The sequence below is a fragment of the Anser brachyrhynchus genome (genome assembly GCF_964034855.1).
Source record: "Anser brachyrhynchus genome assembly, chromosome: 1".
Lineage (NCBI taxonomy): Eukaryota > Metazoa > Chordata > Aves > Anseriformes > Anatidae > Anser > Anser brachyrhynchus.
The window spans coordinates 205567567-205586796 of NC_137694.1; the positions used below are offsets into that span (position 1 = coordinate 205567567).

The 19230-nt window shown below is 36.6% G+C and overlaps 1 protein-coding gene across 37 annotated transcripts in view; it reads right to left on the reverse strand.

Moving 5' to 3' along the window:
- Positions 1-19230, reverse strand: part of DLG2 (discs large MAGUK scaffold protein 2) — a 1042459-nt gene that overhangs the window by 217034 nt on the left and 806195 nt on the right. For all 37 annotated transcript variants that reach the window (XM_080581564.1, XM_080581542.1, XM_080581576.1 and 34 more), the window contains 2 exons: positions 15914-16070; positions 7-109 (listed from right to left, as the gene is read on the reverse strand). In XM_080581564.1, coding sequence (XP_080437690.1) covers positions 7-109; positions 15914-16070 — 260 coding nt within the window. The remainder of the gene's footprint in view (positions 1-6; positions 110-15913; positions 16071-19230) is intronic.

Here is a 19230-nt window from a genome sequence, read left to right on the forward strand (position 1 = left end):
GCTTACCCTCCGGCTGGTATTGTGCTATGATTGTTACCGTCTGCCCTGCTCCTTTTAGCGCCGCTGCAGCCTGCTCGTGGGTAGCACCTCGAAGATCAATACCATTCACCTGCAGAGGGAATGCAAACAACAACAGATCTGAGTAGTTTAACATTAGACAGAAAGACAGAGGGTTTTTTTTTTTTGTTTTTTGTTGTTTTTTTTTTTGTTTGCTTGTTTGTTTAAATATCTGATGGATGTAAAGATCAGGTTATCCAGATGCAGAAGTGAAGGTACAAACTCAGAAAGGCTGAGAGGATGTTACCTAACACTGCCCATGAAGATCGGCACTTACACTGCAAACTTTTTGTTTGTTTGTTTGTTTTTAATGCTTATCCATCCCTGTTATCTGGCCTCTGCTTTAGGGAGCTTCCTGCTCTACTGAGTTTATTTTTGGCGGCCTCTTCATCAATCAATTTCTTTTAAATAATAAGATTTAAAGGTTACATTTTCTGCTGTGCTGGAAGGTCACTGCAGAATACTGCAGGCAAGGAAACTACCAGACCTAGCAAGCCCAGTCTATACCTTCAGGTGAACATGGAGATATATGGAGCATCTCTAACAAAAAAACACTGGTTGGAGGACTGCCAGAACAGAAACTCCATCTACCATTCTCTTTTCACACACTCCTCCTATTGCCTAGAAATATCCCCCTATCTTGCACATGGCAGTGAAGGAGTTGAGAACATATGCAGCTAATTTGTGATAGCAATAACTCAAAACCCAGGAGATCCCATAGTTTCTGATCCAGAAAAATGCTCTGTGCAATAGAACCATTAATGGTACACACAAACATAACTGTCTAGCTGAGGTTTCATTTGGAAAATGTGATTCCATAAGACTCAACATTTTGCTAGTTAGACCTGTCTGCAAATACATTTCTCCACTCTTTTTTCCTTTACAACAATGAAAGAAAAAAAAAAAAACCAACAAATTTTTTCCTAAGCAGTTATTATTTTCCTCCCCTCCTTTCAATGATTGTTTAATATTTCTCCCTATTATATTCACAAAAATGACCTAATGACCTCTCCTCATTTATAAAAATAAAAATTGATTTGAATTTTAACTGTCTATTATTACAATAACATTCAAAACTATAGAAGATGTAGAATTTTAGAGAAACATGATTTGTTGCAATCTCTCAACTACAGTTCACAGGAATTTTAAGTTACCTCACAGAAAAATAAATGAATTTTTGAGTTACTTTGTCCATATGTGCATTCCACAGTGGAGAGTATGAATACCACCACCATGCTGGTAATGCCTGCTTCATCCATGCAGGTATCTCAGACCCTTTAGGGCTGCACAGGAAGGACATACAAGGCAGCAGAGTACCAAAGGGATCTCAGCAGACAGGAGAGAGGATGAGAGCGTATATACAGGGATGAGACATTTTAAGGAGCACCAAAGTACCTATTGCAAGGTAGAGACCTTGTAGTAGAAGTGTAGGCTGGAAGACCACCATACCTAAATAAATGTTCAAAGCAAATACCTGTGCCAGAACTACTTTGTGAGAATAGGTATGCATAGGTCTCCATGTTGTTAACATTCATACAGACAATCTGAAGCTGTGTCAGTTACTCAGTATTCTGGTATTGCCATATATTAGTGTGTTTGACTTATATATTTGAAAGCACTATATGCTGATATATACAATCTTTTATTTTCTAAATTTTTCTCAAGTATGCAAAATTCGTATTGTTTTTTACAATTTGTATCTAGATTGTGTACAGGGAAGTGAAAATCTTTACTTACAAGTAATGGACTAATGGACCTGAAAAGAAATTCTGAGCAAATGTAAGATTAAAGACTTCCTAATATGTCTAACACAAGAGTTCTCAGTTGTTCTGTCTTCTGGTTTGAAAGCAACGGCTGCAGAAATGCCTTGTGGAAGCTTCCAAAACAAAACAAAACAAAACAAAAATGAGCCAAAGGTTCAAATACTTTTATCACAGTTCTATAGGTGAACCTCAAGTTCGGTGGAAGGCAAGACTAACATAAGACACCTGCAAAAAACTTGCTGACATTTAGTCTAGGAATATAGTATCATAAATGGCAATAGTTAAGTGCATTCTAAAAAAAAAAAAAAAAGAAAAGAAAAGAAAAAAGGAAAAAGAATCAGAGTTCTTAGTATCACAAAATCTAATATATTGTAATACATGATACTGATAATACCTAAAGATGAATACAGTGTCAATTAGGACTTAGTTTAAAACCACCGTGGAGAATACAAACTTCCCAGAAAGAGATGTGATTTAGACTACTGCTGTGGAAGCAAGGGGTTTTGTGCCCTACATTTACTCAGTGATGATGCTATGATCCTTAATACTGCGCGAAGGCCTGCCAGCACTATTCATTAACTCAGGGCTTTAGTCACAGCTTTGGTGTCTCTGGAGGCCTGAAGAGAATTCTGTCATATAGGCAGCACAGTGCCTATACCATGCCATAAAGGAAACTCAGCCTGGATTCAGTGTTTCTGAAGAAGACAATTTTGAAACCAGGTCACCTTTCCTTCAAAGCTTGGCCTTTATCTCCTTTTTTATTCTTGTTTTGTTTTGGTTTGGTTTTGTTTTCTTTTTTCCTCAGTATCTGGAGTCCTTGAGAGGCTCCTGAGAAAGAAGCAATAGGATGAACTGAATGAAGAAAAACTTAAAGAAACATTCCTGAATTCTCAAGTGCTTGACCTGGGGAGAAGCATATGGATAATGTCACCCAGTCAGTTTTACAAGGTGAAAAAAAGAAATTAGAAATCAGTTTATTTAGGCTTAAACTTGAAGACAGTAGACTTCAGAACACAAGCTTCTCTTAATCAAAATATGAAAACAACGTGGTGATCTATAAAAGTTGTATTAACAGAACAGCAAGCATTAAAAAGCATTAATAAATCATAGTAATATCTCTGCAGATAAAAGGAAAGAATGTAGGAAAGAGAAACAAAGCACATACTTATTGCTTTCCTCTGCAGAACAATAGTCCTATCTATAGTTGACCTAATAACTAAAAACCCAACAAAGCATTAAGGATAAAAATATATTAAAAAAATATAAAAAATATATGTTGAGCAGGTAAGTGACCTAACTACACTGCATTGCCAAAACATTGATTTCCCTCTTGTAGGTGCATAGCTGCAGAATAAAATCAAACATTTTTTTTTGCCAAATAGACAGGTGTAAGTCTGTTTACATGTTGTATAGTTCAATAATGCCTGTGACAGGTTCTTCCTACAGAATAATAGATGTTAAAGTTAGAAAGGACTTTCCTATCACCTAGTCGGACTTGCTAGAGAATGAGAAGAGTAAATGCTAACTCAGTTTCTGCCCTGAAAAGTATCATTTCCCAATATTTAAAAACAAACTTAATCAAGTCCCAGAACTTCTAATTGAAAAAGAGCATATTCATGTAAAAACATTACATCTGGATGAATGATGCCATTAATTTACACATTTTAATCAAATTCTTACCCTCAGGCCAAAACGAACAAGAGTTTTCAGTAGGGTAAAATAAATATTCTGTTTTGCCTCTTCCTCCAAAGCAGTATCTTAATTATAACAATTGAGTATGGTGATATGTTTGTTTGAAATGATTTAATTTCAATTTCAAAAATATATTTCAATTGCTGCTTTCAATTAATTTAATGTTGTTTTTGTCAAGAATAATCAGTAAATAAAACAAAACTACCATAAAAATTTCAAGTGTGTGTAGGAAAGTTTAATGCATATTCAAAGGTCTTATTTTTTCTCTATTAAATGGGCTAGCTTCCTTTAAGAAGCATTATACAATAAGCAAAGTAGCACTTTGTTGTTCTGAGCTTGACTGCACAATCCTGATGCCCTAGCTTGGAATGAATTTGACTGCACAATTTCCAGTGCCTAACGCCTAAATGAATTTGACATAATGGAAATAAGAAGAGCCTCCAGCTTATACAGATGTCTGTCTCTCCTGTATGCTGTGACAAAAAGTGGTTAAAATGCTTACAAACAAAAAGAAATTCTGTGATGAAATATTATAGTTTAAAACTACAGACGAAATTAAACTGATCTGGAGAAAAAAAAATGCAACTATAGTTCATAGGAATCACAGTAATTGTCTTTGAATTCATTGACTCAGACAAAAGCACTATTTACTTCATTAAATGCTAAATCATATTCTAAATGAAAGAGTGCATATATTTCTTGTATAGATTACATTCTTCTAAAACTGGCTATATTCCCTTAAAATATCTGAGTAGCCCATATTAGCACAAAATGGTTTAATTCTGAACAGTGTCATTTTACGACTTACTCAAATCTGGCTGTCTTCTCCTGTTATGTTAACTTGAGCATGACCCACATGTAGGTCATTCAACTACAGCAAAGTCCAGCAGAATATCTGTTTTTATTGACATTTACTTACTTAAACTACCTTATTTCATCTTTGTACAGTGATTAAATGAACGCCTAGCATCTTTTGATGAGTTGGAAAGGAAAGGAAAAACACACCCCTTCTCTAGTGAGGAAAACATAAAGGAGTTCTTTTCACTTCTGCTTTGAACTGTCAGTAACATTGTGCCTGCTTTTATAGAGTAAGGTAAATAGCAAAGAAAAGCACCTTTTTACCATGGAATAATACAGAAGATTTTTTTTTTTTTCGAGTTGTGGTTGAATTCTTTTATTTTTTAACTGATAAAATAAGAGTTTTTGTCATCTGAAAAAGTAAACAGAAGTCTGACTAAGAACAACTCTTACAGCCAGAATTCCCAGTGACTGCATTAAGAGGTAATACAAAGAACCTTATTCACCTGCCTTAACTTTGCATATCGACTTAGGCATTCTCAAGGTCATTAACAAAAGATGAGAGGAAAGCTGAGCCATGTTCTCCAGCAGTCCTGACTAGTCATTGGAAATGGAATACACAGCATCACCCCTTAGGTGATGGAAGCACGGTCTTCCAGCAAGATGGGGAACACTGTAAAAAACACACATTAGGGGTGACCTGCTCTGAACACGTCTGGGGAAGGCTTTCCTCATGAGGAGGTGGCATAATCTTGCTATGCAATGTCCCACAGCACTCAGACAACAGATATAATCCAGCAAAAATTACAAGAATTCAAAGAAACTCATGCATATTGCCAAAATACAGCCCTTCACTGAGCAGCGACCTGTCACCTCCTCGCTACACGAAGCCTCCAGCTGGAGGCTGAGGCGTGCTCAGCACCAAGGACAGCTCCCGGCCACTGGCACAGCCCAGCTCTTGCTTTGCTCGACAAGAAAACGCTTAGAAATAGAAAGAACGGAGAAATGAACATGGGGAAAAGAGTTTTCGCTGTCTAGCCTACCTTGTTTTAAATATTCAGATGCACTCTCACTTTTCTTGCTTCTTTTTCCATGCCTTTATTTTATTCCTATCAGTTAAAACTGCTTAGCTTGGACATGCTATGACGGTGGTTACCTTATCGTTGACTCCACTGAAAACACAATACCATGTTCTCCTGCTCTCTTTTTATGGGCCAGCACTTTCAGTGACCTTGTCAATTCTTGTCTTTCTACCTTATAATTATGACTTCTGCCTCTAGTATGCTGGTCTTTATGCTCTGATGAGCTGGGCATTCTAGAGGCAAATTCTTCTCTGTCTGGAGAACAAGAAACACTGTGGGGGTACAAGCTGTATCACTTAGTATGCCTTTTCCTGCCAGGAAGTTTAAGGCAAGAGATAAACCTGCTGAAAGAGGTATCACCGCACTACATCTTTAAAGCAGGAATAAACATCCTGTTACTGAAGTGGTGTCTTACATACAGTGCCTTTTACCATAGGAACCAACCAGCTTTATGATTCACCAGATCACATAAATCTTTCCAAATAATACCTGTTATGTCTATAACCATAGTCAAAGACTTGTATTTTAACCCAAACTGTAAAATTTAAATTTGTAATTTAAATGAAACAGAATTTTTCCTTATAGAAGAAGTGCTTTCCATGTAATTGTGGTCTTTGTGAATGATGCCAGATTGGCAAACTTTGAAATCAAAGTAATTGCACTGAATTCATTCACTACAGTGATAGTTTAAGAGCCATTTCCTCTCACTTCCATTAGAATTCCTTAAAACCTGTTTAAACTGGGTTTGAAATAAATCATGGCTTTGGAAAAGGACATGTAGACTTATAGGAGCCTGAAAGAACATTAAACTTACTTCACTCGGGTCACTAAATAGCTACCAGCTAGTTCCATTACTGACTTGGGCCAATGTGATCCTGCAACTACAAGTTGATCAATGATATTTTATCTCATTGCTAAATGGTAAAGTCTAATCAGAGACACACACGTAGCCTTTTCGTATTCATATAACTGTTGTTAATGGTGAAAAATTTCATATATGTATACCATGCTGGCTAATAGTGCAGACCACTACTTATTAACTAATTTTTAAATAAATATACATATTTTCCATTTATTTTATATACAAGATATCAGTCTTAATAATTAGGAATATTCATTTAAGTTAAAACGCTCATCACCACATCTTAAATTTAAACCTAGTAGCTGTTTTATTTACTTTCCCTCCTTCCTCCTGGTCACTCAAATACCACCACGTAATTTCATGGATCTCCTCACCGAAGTCTGTCTTCATATATTCACTCTCCTTTACAGTTAGTACTATCTTCCTACTCCAAACTGATAAAATACCAGATCGTCCCTCCTCCCTCCTACAGCTTTAACTTTACATGACTGCTACTTTCATTCATTTTCTTGACTTTCTGAATTAATCCTATTTCTCCCTAATTCTGTTTTCAGCAGTTGGATTTCTGTCTCCTACTCTCATCCTGGGTCACATAGGCATTCCCCTGCTGGTAGCAGTTATAGCATAGATCTTGGTTTCCACACAGTCCTAAAAGGAATTTTTCCTACCAAAATATGCATATAGCTAAATTACCCTTGATTAGTTTTTCTCATAATGTTGTAGTGTGCTTGTTTCTCATTTGAATTTCAAACAATGATATAAATGGAACTAATTATTGCAATTCTTCTGCTTTTGAAGTGAAGTAAAGGTTTCCATTTTACTAAGTGTCTTGTAACTCGAAGATGATAAGAATGATCATTCCAGCTGAAGCCGATATGTAAAAGTTACTCAGGTACTGGAATAAAAAATTAAATCAATATTAGAGGCTGCTTAGAGACAGTAGGGCATTGGTAACTTGTTGAACTCCAAGCAGTGAGTTAGTGGCAAATTTAAAAACTGAAATCCTTGCCCTGTTCTCTGCTTGACAGGCTTTCCATATTTCCATGTTCACAGACTATGGTAACATGGCCTCTGAGCTGCGGGATAACATCTTGTGTCTTGTGTCACAACAAATCTATACTGAATTCAAGCCAGTGACCATGAGGCAATGTTTGAATGGTTCAGTGGTAGCTTGTCTAACTGGAATATTTGGCTGTAGGTGAAGTGTTCAGCTCTAAATGAATTGTTCAGTGCTCAGTTGTTAAGTTCAGACTTTTTTTTTTTTTTAATATTAAAACTGCCTGAATCACAATGTTCATAGTTATTTGTGGCTCTACAGAGTAGGATTATGTGACACAGACTCTTTGAATAGATGATGAGCTGTAGTCTCAAATATAGAGTATATTTTTAAAAAACAATGGAAAGGAAGTGGCTCTTGTATTCTGTAGTTCTGGCTTTTTTGTTTTGTTTTGTTTTTAACAGTGGCTTGCTTCTTCAGCAAAAAGACTTTTTTTTTTTTTTTTTAAAGGATCCCCAGAATCTTCTCCAAGAAATTACTGCAGATATCCCTCAAATATCCTACTTAATACTTAATTGATGGCCAATTTCTATTATTATGCATCTCATGTCATAGGATCATTTTTTAAATCGCTCAGGAACACGGAACCTACAGGGCAATAGAGCAGGATGATGCCTGGAGTCTAGTTTGTTTAAGCACAAGTCCAGTCTGGGGAAAAATCTCTGAAAGAATAACACTCAGGGATGTAGCCATTTTGTCCAGCAGTAATAGTTTTGGCTTTCAAATTTCTATTTTTATTTTCCCTTCATTGTGAAAGTGACATTAAGGCTACACAGAAGGCTATAAAGCTCACCCCACATCCTCAATATATCAGATGTGATATAATTCTGTTTGACAATCTTGAAACAAATTTTTCTAATTTAGAATCCTTGAAGTGAATGTGAACTCCTCCTTAAACAATTAGGAGCTGAAGAGCAAGCAGTCTGGCATCAGATCATTCCTACTCATTGAGGCAATTACAAAATGAATGTTTTAGAGGCAACTGATGATTTCATCACAGCAAAAATACATGGGCTCTGGTCTAGGCCAATTTGCTAGCTTTGCATGACACAACTGACAGGTCTGATAGCTAACACAGCCTGGCAAAAAGAGATATATCTTATTCATGAGAATTGTTAATAGTATTTATCAGGTTCTAATCATGTGCTTGGCAATATCAAAGACTTAAGTAAGCAGTTACTGCATCAAGGAAATTGCAATATAAACTATATATTACAGAAAAGTAGTGGGAGGGAAGGAAAGGGAGAAAGGAAACAGAAGGGAGAGAGAAAAAAAAAGAGAAATCCATCAGGAAGACACATTTCTAGATTAATAAAAGACAAAAGGTAGCTCTACAGTCACCTAATGCACATACTAGTCTAGCATACAGGTGGTAAATTTTTCCCTAGAAGCTCCATTAAGATTGTATTTGAGAAAGCCATCTATTTTATTTTGAAGTCCCAAAGTGACAAGTCTACTAGCTTCTATGGCAATATAATCCAGTTACCCTGACTACAAAACAAGCGCATCATGTTTTGAGGTTGAATATGTCTAAGTTCAACTTAGCCGGTCATCAGATCATATGTATTTATCAATAGCACTAAAAAACAGTCTTTTACCAGTTTTCTTATCCAAGGGTAAGTATTTGCAGATGTTTTTTACATAGACACAGCTCATACTTCATTGAAGTCAATTTTCATGGTCAGGGAGAATGCTAGATTTTTCCTGACATGGAAATTAAACTCCAAGGCATTTTGTTAATTGATGATGATGATGATGATGATGCCACCTCTTTAAATATATAAAAGAGAGGATTTTCAAAAGCACAGATTTGCAGTAGCACCCAGCTTTTGTTTATTAGGTGTCCAGTTGCCTTCTGTACCTCTAAAAATCTCCTCTTGTACAGAAATTTTGTAATGGTGATTCAGTGTTGTCATGTGAAATGTTTTTGATTTATCATGATGACAGCAAATACTGGACATATATCTGAAGATAATAAACACATTGTAAAAGGTGAATTTGAGATCATTTACAAGGTTGGGATGCTGTGCACCTGGATGACTTCACGTAAACATAAATAGGTGGAGGATTCTTAGAGACCTACTACCATTTCTGAATCATCCTCAAATTTCATAACTTTCTAAAAACTTTTCATCAAAAACTTTACATCATCTTCAACACCACAGGAAAGTAAGCACCCTAAGGATATGGTCAGTGCCTCTGCAGGCAAGTGCTATATGGCAAAGGGAGTACCTCTCATAATCCTAGCACTATTACACAAGAGTGACTGATGCTCCATGGAGAAAGGATTCTGTGCCCCATAGCAATCTCCATCATAAAGCCTGTTTTGGGATTGGGCCGAGTGGAGATGATTCAAACATTTTCCAAGCCAGTTGCAATTTTGAAAAAAAAAAAAACCTGAGAAGCAAAACTAAATAGTATTTGACTTTTTTTTTTTTAGTTTGTAACTAGGTAACACAATGCACTCTTTGCCATAAGTAGTTTTACTGCTTTTACCATGAGCAAAAAGCCATTTTGAATTAGAAAACTGAAAGCTTCTCTGCACCAAACTAAGGGAAGTCAATCGGAAGGTCAATTCCAACTGCAGCAAAATGGAGCATAAATATTGCTATAAACAGGTACAGAGTTCTAATGGTCTATCCTGCTCTATATGCATATACTTTGGAGTAGAAATTGCAGAACATTATTTTTTTTTAAGTGTATTTTATTTTTGCTACAGATGTGTGTGAGAAGGTGGGTAGGAATTTTTTGGGAGGAACTAAGTAGAAGCTCATAAGGAAAAGCAAACCTCTCACATAAAATGACAGCAGGACAATGCACAGACAGAAGATAAAATCTGATCAATATAAGAGATGACTTTCCCTCTACAAGGAAAAACCTTGTATAAAAAACCAAAGGCAATACAGAATTGAGATGCTGAAATACCAGTTTTGCAAACTAACTATATATAATACCATCAACCAGATGAGAAGGTTACAGAAATCCCTGCAGAATATCTCTGGTAGCCCTTTTCCCGGTATGTAGCTATTTGATTCTCAGGAAGTAGCAGGGGATAACAGATACCATCTTTCCCCATGTATGAATACTTCATGATGAATACTATGCTAGATCAAGATGAAAATCACACAGAATTTGTCTGATTTAGTTCATCTGCTTCAGGTGAGATACCAGTGAAAATGGAAGCATTAGGAGAGTTCTACCTGCATCTTCACAGTGCAGCCTGTTCTTTTTCTACTCTTTTTTCCACCCTTATTCAGCAATTACTCTACAGAAAACATGTTTTATCTCCTTAATGTAACTGGCAGGATGTGTTGCTTGGGAGCAGCAGTCTTGCTCCATAGCAAGCAGTCTCTTCTTTCTCCTGACTACTTTCAGGATAGCAGCCACACTTAATCCTGCCACTGTGAGACACAAAGTACTAAAGAATTTATGTAGGAGAATAAAATAAAACTGATACTGTTTATATGGCACACATTTTGCGTTTCTTTGTGATGAATCAAACACAGTATTAGGTGAAAAATCAAACATATATTGTAAAGGCAAACACATGAAATGTGAAATTCAGTTTAAGATGCCTAAATATAGACATGCATACACAGGATAAGTGTTTGAGCTTACAGTCAATGGATATCTGATCAATACAGGCAATAAGGACTACAGAGCAGTTCAACCTGCTCTAGACACCTCATAGTTGGCCAGGCGAATCAATCTCTAGTCTTTATTGATTTTAATGGGAAATACACACCCAGAAAGTATGTCTATCTTTAAGTATCTTAATCTGAAATTTAGTCTTGCCCAACGACATAAAATTCAATCATTTCAATAGTTAACACTTGTTACTTCCCTATGGCTACCTTCATTTACACACATACTTAACTTGATGTAGTCTGGTAGAAAAATCATATAAGTGTTTGAAAAAATGTGAGAAAAGAAATTCAAGGAGCAATGTGCTCTAATTAATTGTGTGTAAATTGTGTGTCAAGACTTGAAATAGTAAATCTTAATTCTGCTTCTGAATTTGCGTGGGTAAACTAACTCTCTGCTCTGTAGATGTACATACAGAGAGTTTTGCAAAACTGGTACTGAAAGTGCTTTGGAAGAACACAAGATAAGACATCTAAATCAAGTAGTTTTGTTTTATGGTAATTAGATATGAGATTGTAAAGGAAAATCGTTTTGTTAATAAATATATATATGTATTAATAGAACTTTATTTCTCCCCCTATCCCTCCCAGTATTTCCCCTAAAACTTAAAATGTATTCAAAACTTACAATGTGTGTGCCTTTTCTCTAAAATTTTAAGATTTGCACTGTTTTCTGTCAGTTAGGATACACGTACAAGGTGTGGCCATCATGTTTATGGCTCTTCGAAATCATTTGTGCTCATCAAACTGATTTTCACTAAACAACACTGGGTTACCATTTCTATTTTAATAGGCAAAATATCCTTCAGTGTTGGAATTAGAATTTCAAATTGCAAGAGTGGCATCAAGGAAAAATACTTTTTATTTGTACTAGAGACCTCATTTTCCTAACAGATGGAGAACTTGGAATTAGATCAGAGTTCAAGCAGTATATAAACTTTGTCTTGGCCCAGACTTCCTGCCTTAATTTAATCAGTTAACATAATGGCATCCCATTTCCACTGCTATAAAATGGAAATACTTCCATTGGTATTTTCAGCTGTTCTGTTTGTGTTGTACACTTCTGATTGAAAAGCTAATCTGTGTGTAGGCAGAACCTGGCAAATCAGTTCTTTATCCCAATTAGTATTCAAGATGCTATTTGGTAACATTTATATTTTATTTAATATCAGGACAACCCTAGTGGGAGGGACATACTCTGTCATACTGGTGAACCTTGCTGATGTACGCATTACCACATTTTTAGAGACATTTGGAAGTCAAAAAGAAAATGATTAGTTTGGTAAGAACTCACAAGACTATAATGAAGTATAGCAAGAAGAAACCAGCGTTTAAAACACCACTTTTTAGAGGGGAAAAACAGTTTTTCATAAATGTAACTTTATAAATCACTTTTTGCTATTTGAAATGTTTGCCATTTGAAAGAGAACATTTTCCATTATTCTTCAATTTGCATTCAAGGTTCAGATATGACTCATTTTGTCTCTTTGCACAGAAGCATTTGGAATATCAGCCTGCTTCCTGAGATAAGTTTTAAACATTTCCAGTCAATTAACTGAAAAAATAAGAATATGGCTATCACTGTTTTTCCTAAGGTTTTAGGTCAGATTTCTGTCATTATTGATCCTGTGATGCCACCTGGTGGCGTTTAATAAAAATAAACTCAAATTTCACTCCTTGCCCATAATATATCATAGCGCCCCTTGGAGGATGTTTGGACTCTGTCACATAACAGCACCTCTCTGTCACGTAACAGTGAGAAGGCAGAAAATGAGGCAGAAAAGTTATGGGACGTCAGGCTTTACAGGCTGACTCTGGGACTACATATGCATCCAGTGAATCACCCAAAGGCAGTGCATATTTCTAGCTTTGTGGGGACTAACTCATGGATTTGCAGTCTATTTAAGGTATATTTACAGGTACCCACCTGAAGGTGAGTATACACAGCTCTCAACTAGTCAACATTTTGCCATATTTACAGCACAAGCACGAATTATGAAAGTGCTGTGATTCTCCTCTTCTACATTGGAGAAGGTGGCTTTGAAAACTAAAGCACCTTGACCAAGGTCACGGAAAAACAACAGAAAAATCAGGAATTCATTCCAGGTCTCCAAAGTTTAAATCACTTATGCCGCTTCCTGTCTGGAAGAAATTTAACAAACGCCAAGTTAATTTGATATACTAGCTTGGTGTGCATTATTGGTTCTTGGTAAACCAGATCTATCATGTTTTGAGAAACAAGTGGGTAAACTGTAGGGAAACAAGTAGGGAAACAGTAAGGAAGTGTTTCTGAGGGATGAGACACGTAAGAATAGACAGAGAGAAACAGGCCTATTCTGTGCAGCTTGATAAAATTAAGGTGTCTAGGACCCTTCACCAGACAATGGTCTAAGATTAATCAGCTCTAAAATTAGCCCGTGCATGACATTTGTTTTGTTTGAGCAAGGGAAAAGTGGATTCATAATAGTTATTTGTGACTTAATAAGTCAGCAGTGCCTGACTTAGTGATTGCCTGGGGAAATATATGCAGTCTAATTTAGTAATAATTTCCATCCCTCTCTTCAATGAACAAACAAACTACTCTTGCATGACAAGTAAATGCTGCAGTGACACTGGTAAGTTTAATTAGAACTTATGAAAACATTGCTGTGAAATAGACAAAAAGTGGAATTAAAAATTCAACTTTGGCAGTATCCCACAGTGCTAAATATATGCCTACTGAAAAATAAAACAAAATGGACTTTTAAAGTTGTATGTGAGCTGCTGGATTTCTGAATACAATGTACTGTGAAGGCTCCAATCTCATAGTGCTCTTTTATTCGGCCTTCTTGTGCTGCATCTAGCCAAAGAAAAATAAATGAAATAAGCGTCCATTTCTATTCCTCAGGTTCCTTGTCTGTATTCTTGTTGGCACAGGCATTTGCTTTCCTTATCTCTCCATGCTGATAACATTGTAAGATTCTATTGTGGTTTTCTTGCAGTTCCCTATGAACTTATTTAGGGATCTCTTCAAGGCACATAAACGTCTTCTACTTGTCCTTTCTCTTTAACTATTTGCAAGGAGCAGATCAAGATAAAAGATAGTGTTATGATCCTGTCCTGCTTTCGTCTAGTTTACAGTTAATTTTTTCATAGTGGCTGGTATGCACCATGTTTTGGATTTGAGAGAAAAATAATGCTAATAATGCACCTATGTTTAGCTGTCGCAGAGCAGTGCTTGCACAGAGCCAAGGACTTTCATCTCCTGTTGCTGCCCTAACAGTGAGGTATCTGGGGGTGCACAAGGAGCTGGGAGGGGACACAGCCAGGAGCTGACCCAGACTGGCCAAAAGGATTTCCCATACCATATGGTGTCAATCTGAAAAATTAAACTTGGGTTTTGGTCATGGGCAGGGGGAACCACTGCTCAGGGACTGGCTGGGCATTGGTCAGTGGGTGGTGAGCAATTACATTGTGTACCATTTTTATATACATGCATTTTTTTATTGTCATTCTTCTTATTATTTTCCCTTCTGTTTCTATCCTATTAAACTCTTTCTACATCAACCCGTAAGTTTTTACTTTTTTTCTTCTGATTCTCTTCCCCATCCCACCCAGGGCACGGTGGGAGTGAGTGAATGGCTGTGTGGTGCTGAGCTGCCTGCTGGGTTAAACCACAACGGAACCCAAAATTTCAGGTTACTGTATCCCTCCAGTGTTAGCTCACCAGATTTTCTATATATTACAAAGGAGCAGCTTTTTACTTTGTTATTTTTTCACACATAAACTTCAACATGCAGAAGTTAAACTCACTAGTCATAGAACACACCAGAGGTCAAGACATGCCTAAGCAATGTAGGAAAAGCAGTTCCAGCTCTCCCTTGAAGGGAGTCACACATTGACCAGGAACCTGCCACATAACCATACCACAAACCATCCAGTCCACAGCCATCTTCTTCCCCTGCCACTAACCCAAGTGCAGCCCCGGATACAAAGATGTCAGGGACAGAAAGCACGACAGTGGGAACGAGTGTGACACTGCAGCTTCATGGGCTGGTCACTCATGTGGGATGAGTAATTCCTGGGCTTCAGTTCTTTGCGTTAAAGCTATTTATGTACTTTACATGAAACAGGCCCAAGTGTATCAATTTGTATAATGTTTTGATTTTGGTTTTGTTCTTGGTGTTGTTTTTTGTTGTTGTTGTTGTTTGTTTGTTTTTCTGTAAAGCAGAATAATGTGAATGGATACTTAACTACACTCTCAAGGCTTTTATTGCCCTTCAGAATCCTTTATGTTCAGATTGTTTCAGTCAGATGTTCAATTACTTGACAGAGCCTAAGACAGAGCCTAAATGCTGTTTTTGAACTGCATACTATCAACACATACATGAAAGAAAAATTTCATAGATGTTTTTGAGACTAAATATGCAAAATATAACCTCAGTCTACAAAGCCTCTTATCCTATAAAATTTGAAAATAAATTTCAGAGTGATCATCAAATTCATTAGAGGCACAGAGATAATTAACATAACCTAGTTAATCACCTCATTGTATTGGGGCAGTTGCTAAGCAGTTTACTGCACACTAGATGGCACCCCCAGCCTGGATGATTTCATCCTACTATTTCCCCTCAAAGAAAAGCTAAAATTAGGAAATATCTTCTGACTATGCAGTGCATTTTGGGCAAAATGGAACTGGATGATGGGCTAAACTAAGGAATGCTGAGGTCCTCACTGTGGTGTTGCCATACTGTAGGTAATATTAAGCAGAGCTAAGTCTCATTGCAGCTAACACCCTGAACAAATGGTATAAAAAGCAAGAGTAAATAAACAAAATACTCAGTGATGAACTGTTTCCAGCTTGGATTTCACACAATAGAAACCAAAAAGGCTTTATGAAGCCTTCTTTGTGTGTCTTGCAGTACAGACAAAGAACAAGATTAAGCAATCTGTCAGCAAAGCCCAACACAAATACTTACAGACAAAATTTGATCTCCTCTCTGCAGTTCTCCACTGAGATCAGCAGGCCCGCCTGCTAGGATGAAAGACACGAAAATGCCTTCCCCATCTTCTCCTCCCACAATGTTAAAACCAAGTCCTGTGGAGCCCTTGTGCAGGATGATTTTTCGAGGCTCTCTGTACAGAAACAAAATGATAATGTTTATCCATTCAAAGATTTAGTGTGTACACATCTCAAGTCATCTTCAGCATACTATATTTTGCTTAAGAGACAATGGCTTGCTACTGCCTAACTAAGCCATTTAATAAATGATATAAATCTGTTAATTGGAGAATAACAACTAAGCAGCGACCATTTTTTTTCCTCATGGCTGAATTCAAACATCTCTATTAATTCCAGTTCACTGGAGTTATCCTCACTAAATTAAATAATAGATTAATTAACAGACAAAACTCTGAAGATCCTCTATAATCTCATTTATAGCAATACTGCATATACAAGTGCAATCAAACTTCATATGGTACCTTTTTTTTCTTAAAAGTTATACATGAACCAATTAAAAAATAAAAGACCTAGACAAAGCAATGACAAGAGGTTTTAATCCTGGCAGATCTGAAGCAAATAACATTTGCATGATCAATCTAATAGAGAAGAATCTTTCAAAAAACTCTGGTTTGACATTATTAGGAACTTGCAATTGTAAAATCACATAGCAGCTTTATCACTGCCCCAGACTGAGGTATATCTGGTTTTGTGTTACTTGTTTAAAAAGTTGTTCATTATGATGGAAATCAATAAATAATAACAGCTACATCTCATATAGCACTTTCCATCTGTAAATTGAAAATATACCCCAAAGGATGCATAATAATATGCATTTACTGGCAGGAAAACTCAGGTCCAGAGAAAGGAGAAGACTTTCCTAAGCAATCAAGGTAGTACACTTGAGAAAAAGTGTGCCAAGTATTCCAGTTCTCGATTTCTATGTACCATGCATCAGATTTGTCTCTCCCTTGGACAAACAAGTACACACAAGAATGCATAAACATGCAGACACCATGTTTACTGGTACTTACACAATTCCAAATCCCTCTAACAATTTACTTTTCAGAAAATAAACAAATAAATAAAAAATGACATTGTAATATCAATATGTGTGTATCTGAAGCCCAGTCCTGCAAATACTCACATCCATTTATGTCTGTGATTCCTCACAGAGAAAGAGAATCTGCTTCTAATTCTCAATTTTTAAAAATAAAAATTACTAGGTTACTAGCAAAGTGACAATTATAAACATGCATATAAGAGACCTCAAGACCTGTGCTTCAGAATACTTCCTGTAAAAAGATCCCATATTTCTTGTGTACTCTGTAATGGTTCTGTAGAATACTAATGGCTTTTTCATTTCTATTTTGTTTTAAAAAAGAAAAGAAAAGAAGGAAGAGAGAAAGAAGTGATGCATTAAGAGACAAGTCTTATTTGGTGTGATTTAAGTTTTATGGCTGTATACATTGCAACTTTATCTTTACAAGATAATTCCAAAATCAGTAGGAATTCGTTAGCTTTGCCTAATGCTAATTCACAAGTATTATCCCAGGCTTGATCATGATCCTTAAGCAATATCTCAACTTTCTGATATCTAGACTTAGTATTTTTGAAAGAAAAGATAAAGCAAAGTTTTGATAGTATCTTAAAAAGAGATTGTAACCCTTTTTGAAAGTATTCTTCCTACTCCGTATGTCCCTCCATTTTATAACTTAACATTAACATACAGTCAGAAAAAAGAACCTTAAAAAATACAACTGTGAGAAAATGACAGAGAGTCTTGACTTTGCATATTCTTTTGAACCAACCAAAAAATAAATAGGGGGCTTCTTCTCTTTTGGATCATTTCTGTTGATTTGCCTTGTAGCAACACTTTTAGCACCTCCTTAACTATGTGCAGATTAGACATAATGTAATCCATATCTAAGAAGTCTAAGTAGGTTTTTAATTAGTAAGGGTGGCCTGGGGGCTGGAACAGAACTAGGAAAGCAGCTGGAAGCATGGATTCCTTCCCCAGTTAGACAATGTGCTGCTGAGTGAATTTGGCAAGTCATTTGTTCTTCCCTCTTCAATTTCTTCACCCACAAAAAGATATGGTGACACTTGTCATCCTTGAGTCCTACAGATCAAAAATAGTTTGGGAGAGCTAGCTACTGCCAGTATTATTTACCTGGATATTGAGGAAAAAGAGGTAGTAAAGTCAAGCAAATATATATGCATGCTCTGCTGGTGAGAAATCAGACAAGTTCTCATTTAAAATGAAAATGAGTATTTTTACACGACAGGCAACTTGGATCATAAAATTGAAAGCTAGTGCTATGGGCAAAACTAGCTCAATACAACTGGGTATCTACTGAATGCTAAGCTGTGCTGCTCAACAAAAAGTTGGCCCAGTTATTAATCCCTGCCTCTGATCAAGTCAGCAGATTTATGCCTAAAATGCTGTCAGTGCTGTTTTGTAATTTTGGCCTTTTGACAGCAAATTTCACATTCTGCTCTTGGATGATTACGTTCAGAGGAAGCTCGAACAATAATGGGGAAATGTCAGAAGACATGATTAGAACACAATGGTTTCAGCTCCTGCTTTTTAGCCTCATGAGGTAATTTTGGTCATGACTCAAATTTGGCTGTATAGAAACTACTAGCCCTAGCTTGCCTCCGTATTTCTTTCATATCTGAGTATCTTGTGGAATCTGAAAAGTGGATTCAAGAATGCACAGGTGTAGCTGTCATAAAAATAATCATCATAGAAATAATCTTTAGCCACGACTATGCTGCAAAAATAGAAGGTATATACCATAAATACAAATAAGAATTTTGAAATATATCATAATACACACTTGCATAACAAACCGAGTCTGAAAAACAGACAAACAAACAAAACCACACTTGTGCTGATAATAAAGAGTTGTAGCATTCTATGGAGTTAAAGTAGGAAGACATTTTACTGCTTAACGAAACAAACTACAACACTGGCAGATGATCTCTTAAAGAGTAGCGCAGAAGTGAGTTATCTATCAATGCTTTAAGCACACTCAAATAAAAGCTTAATTATGATAAAGCTAAAGATGAGGATCAACAGAACCACAGAATGGCTTGGGCTGGAAGCAACTTTAAAGACCATAATTCCAAACCCCTGCCATGAGCAAGGACACCTCCCACCACACCAGGTTGCTCAAAGCCCCATCCAGCCAGGCCTTGAACACCTCCAGGGATGGGGCATCCACAGCTTCTCTGGGCAACCTCTGCCAGGGCCTTACCACCCTCTGAGTGAAGAATTTCTTCCTTATA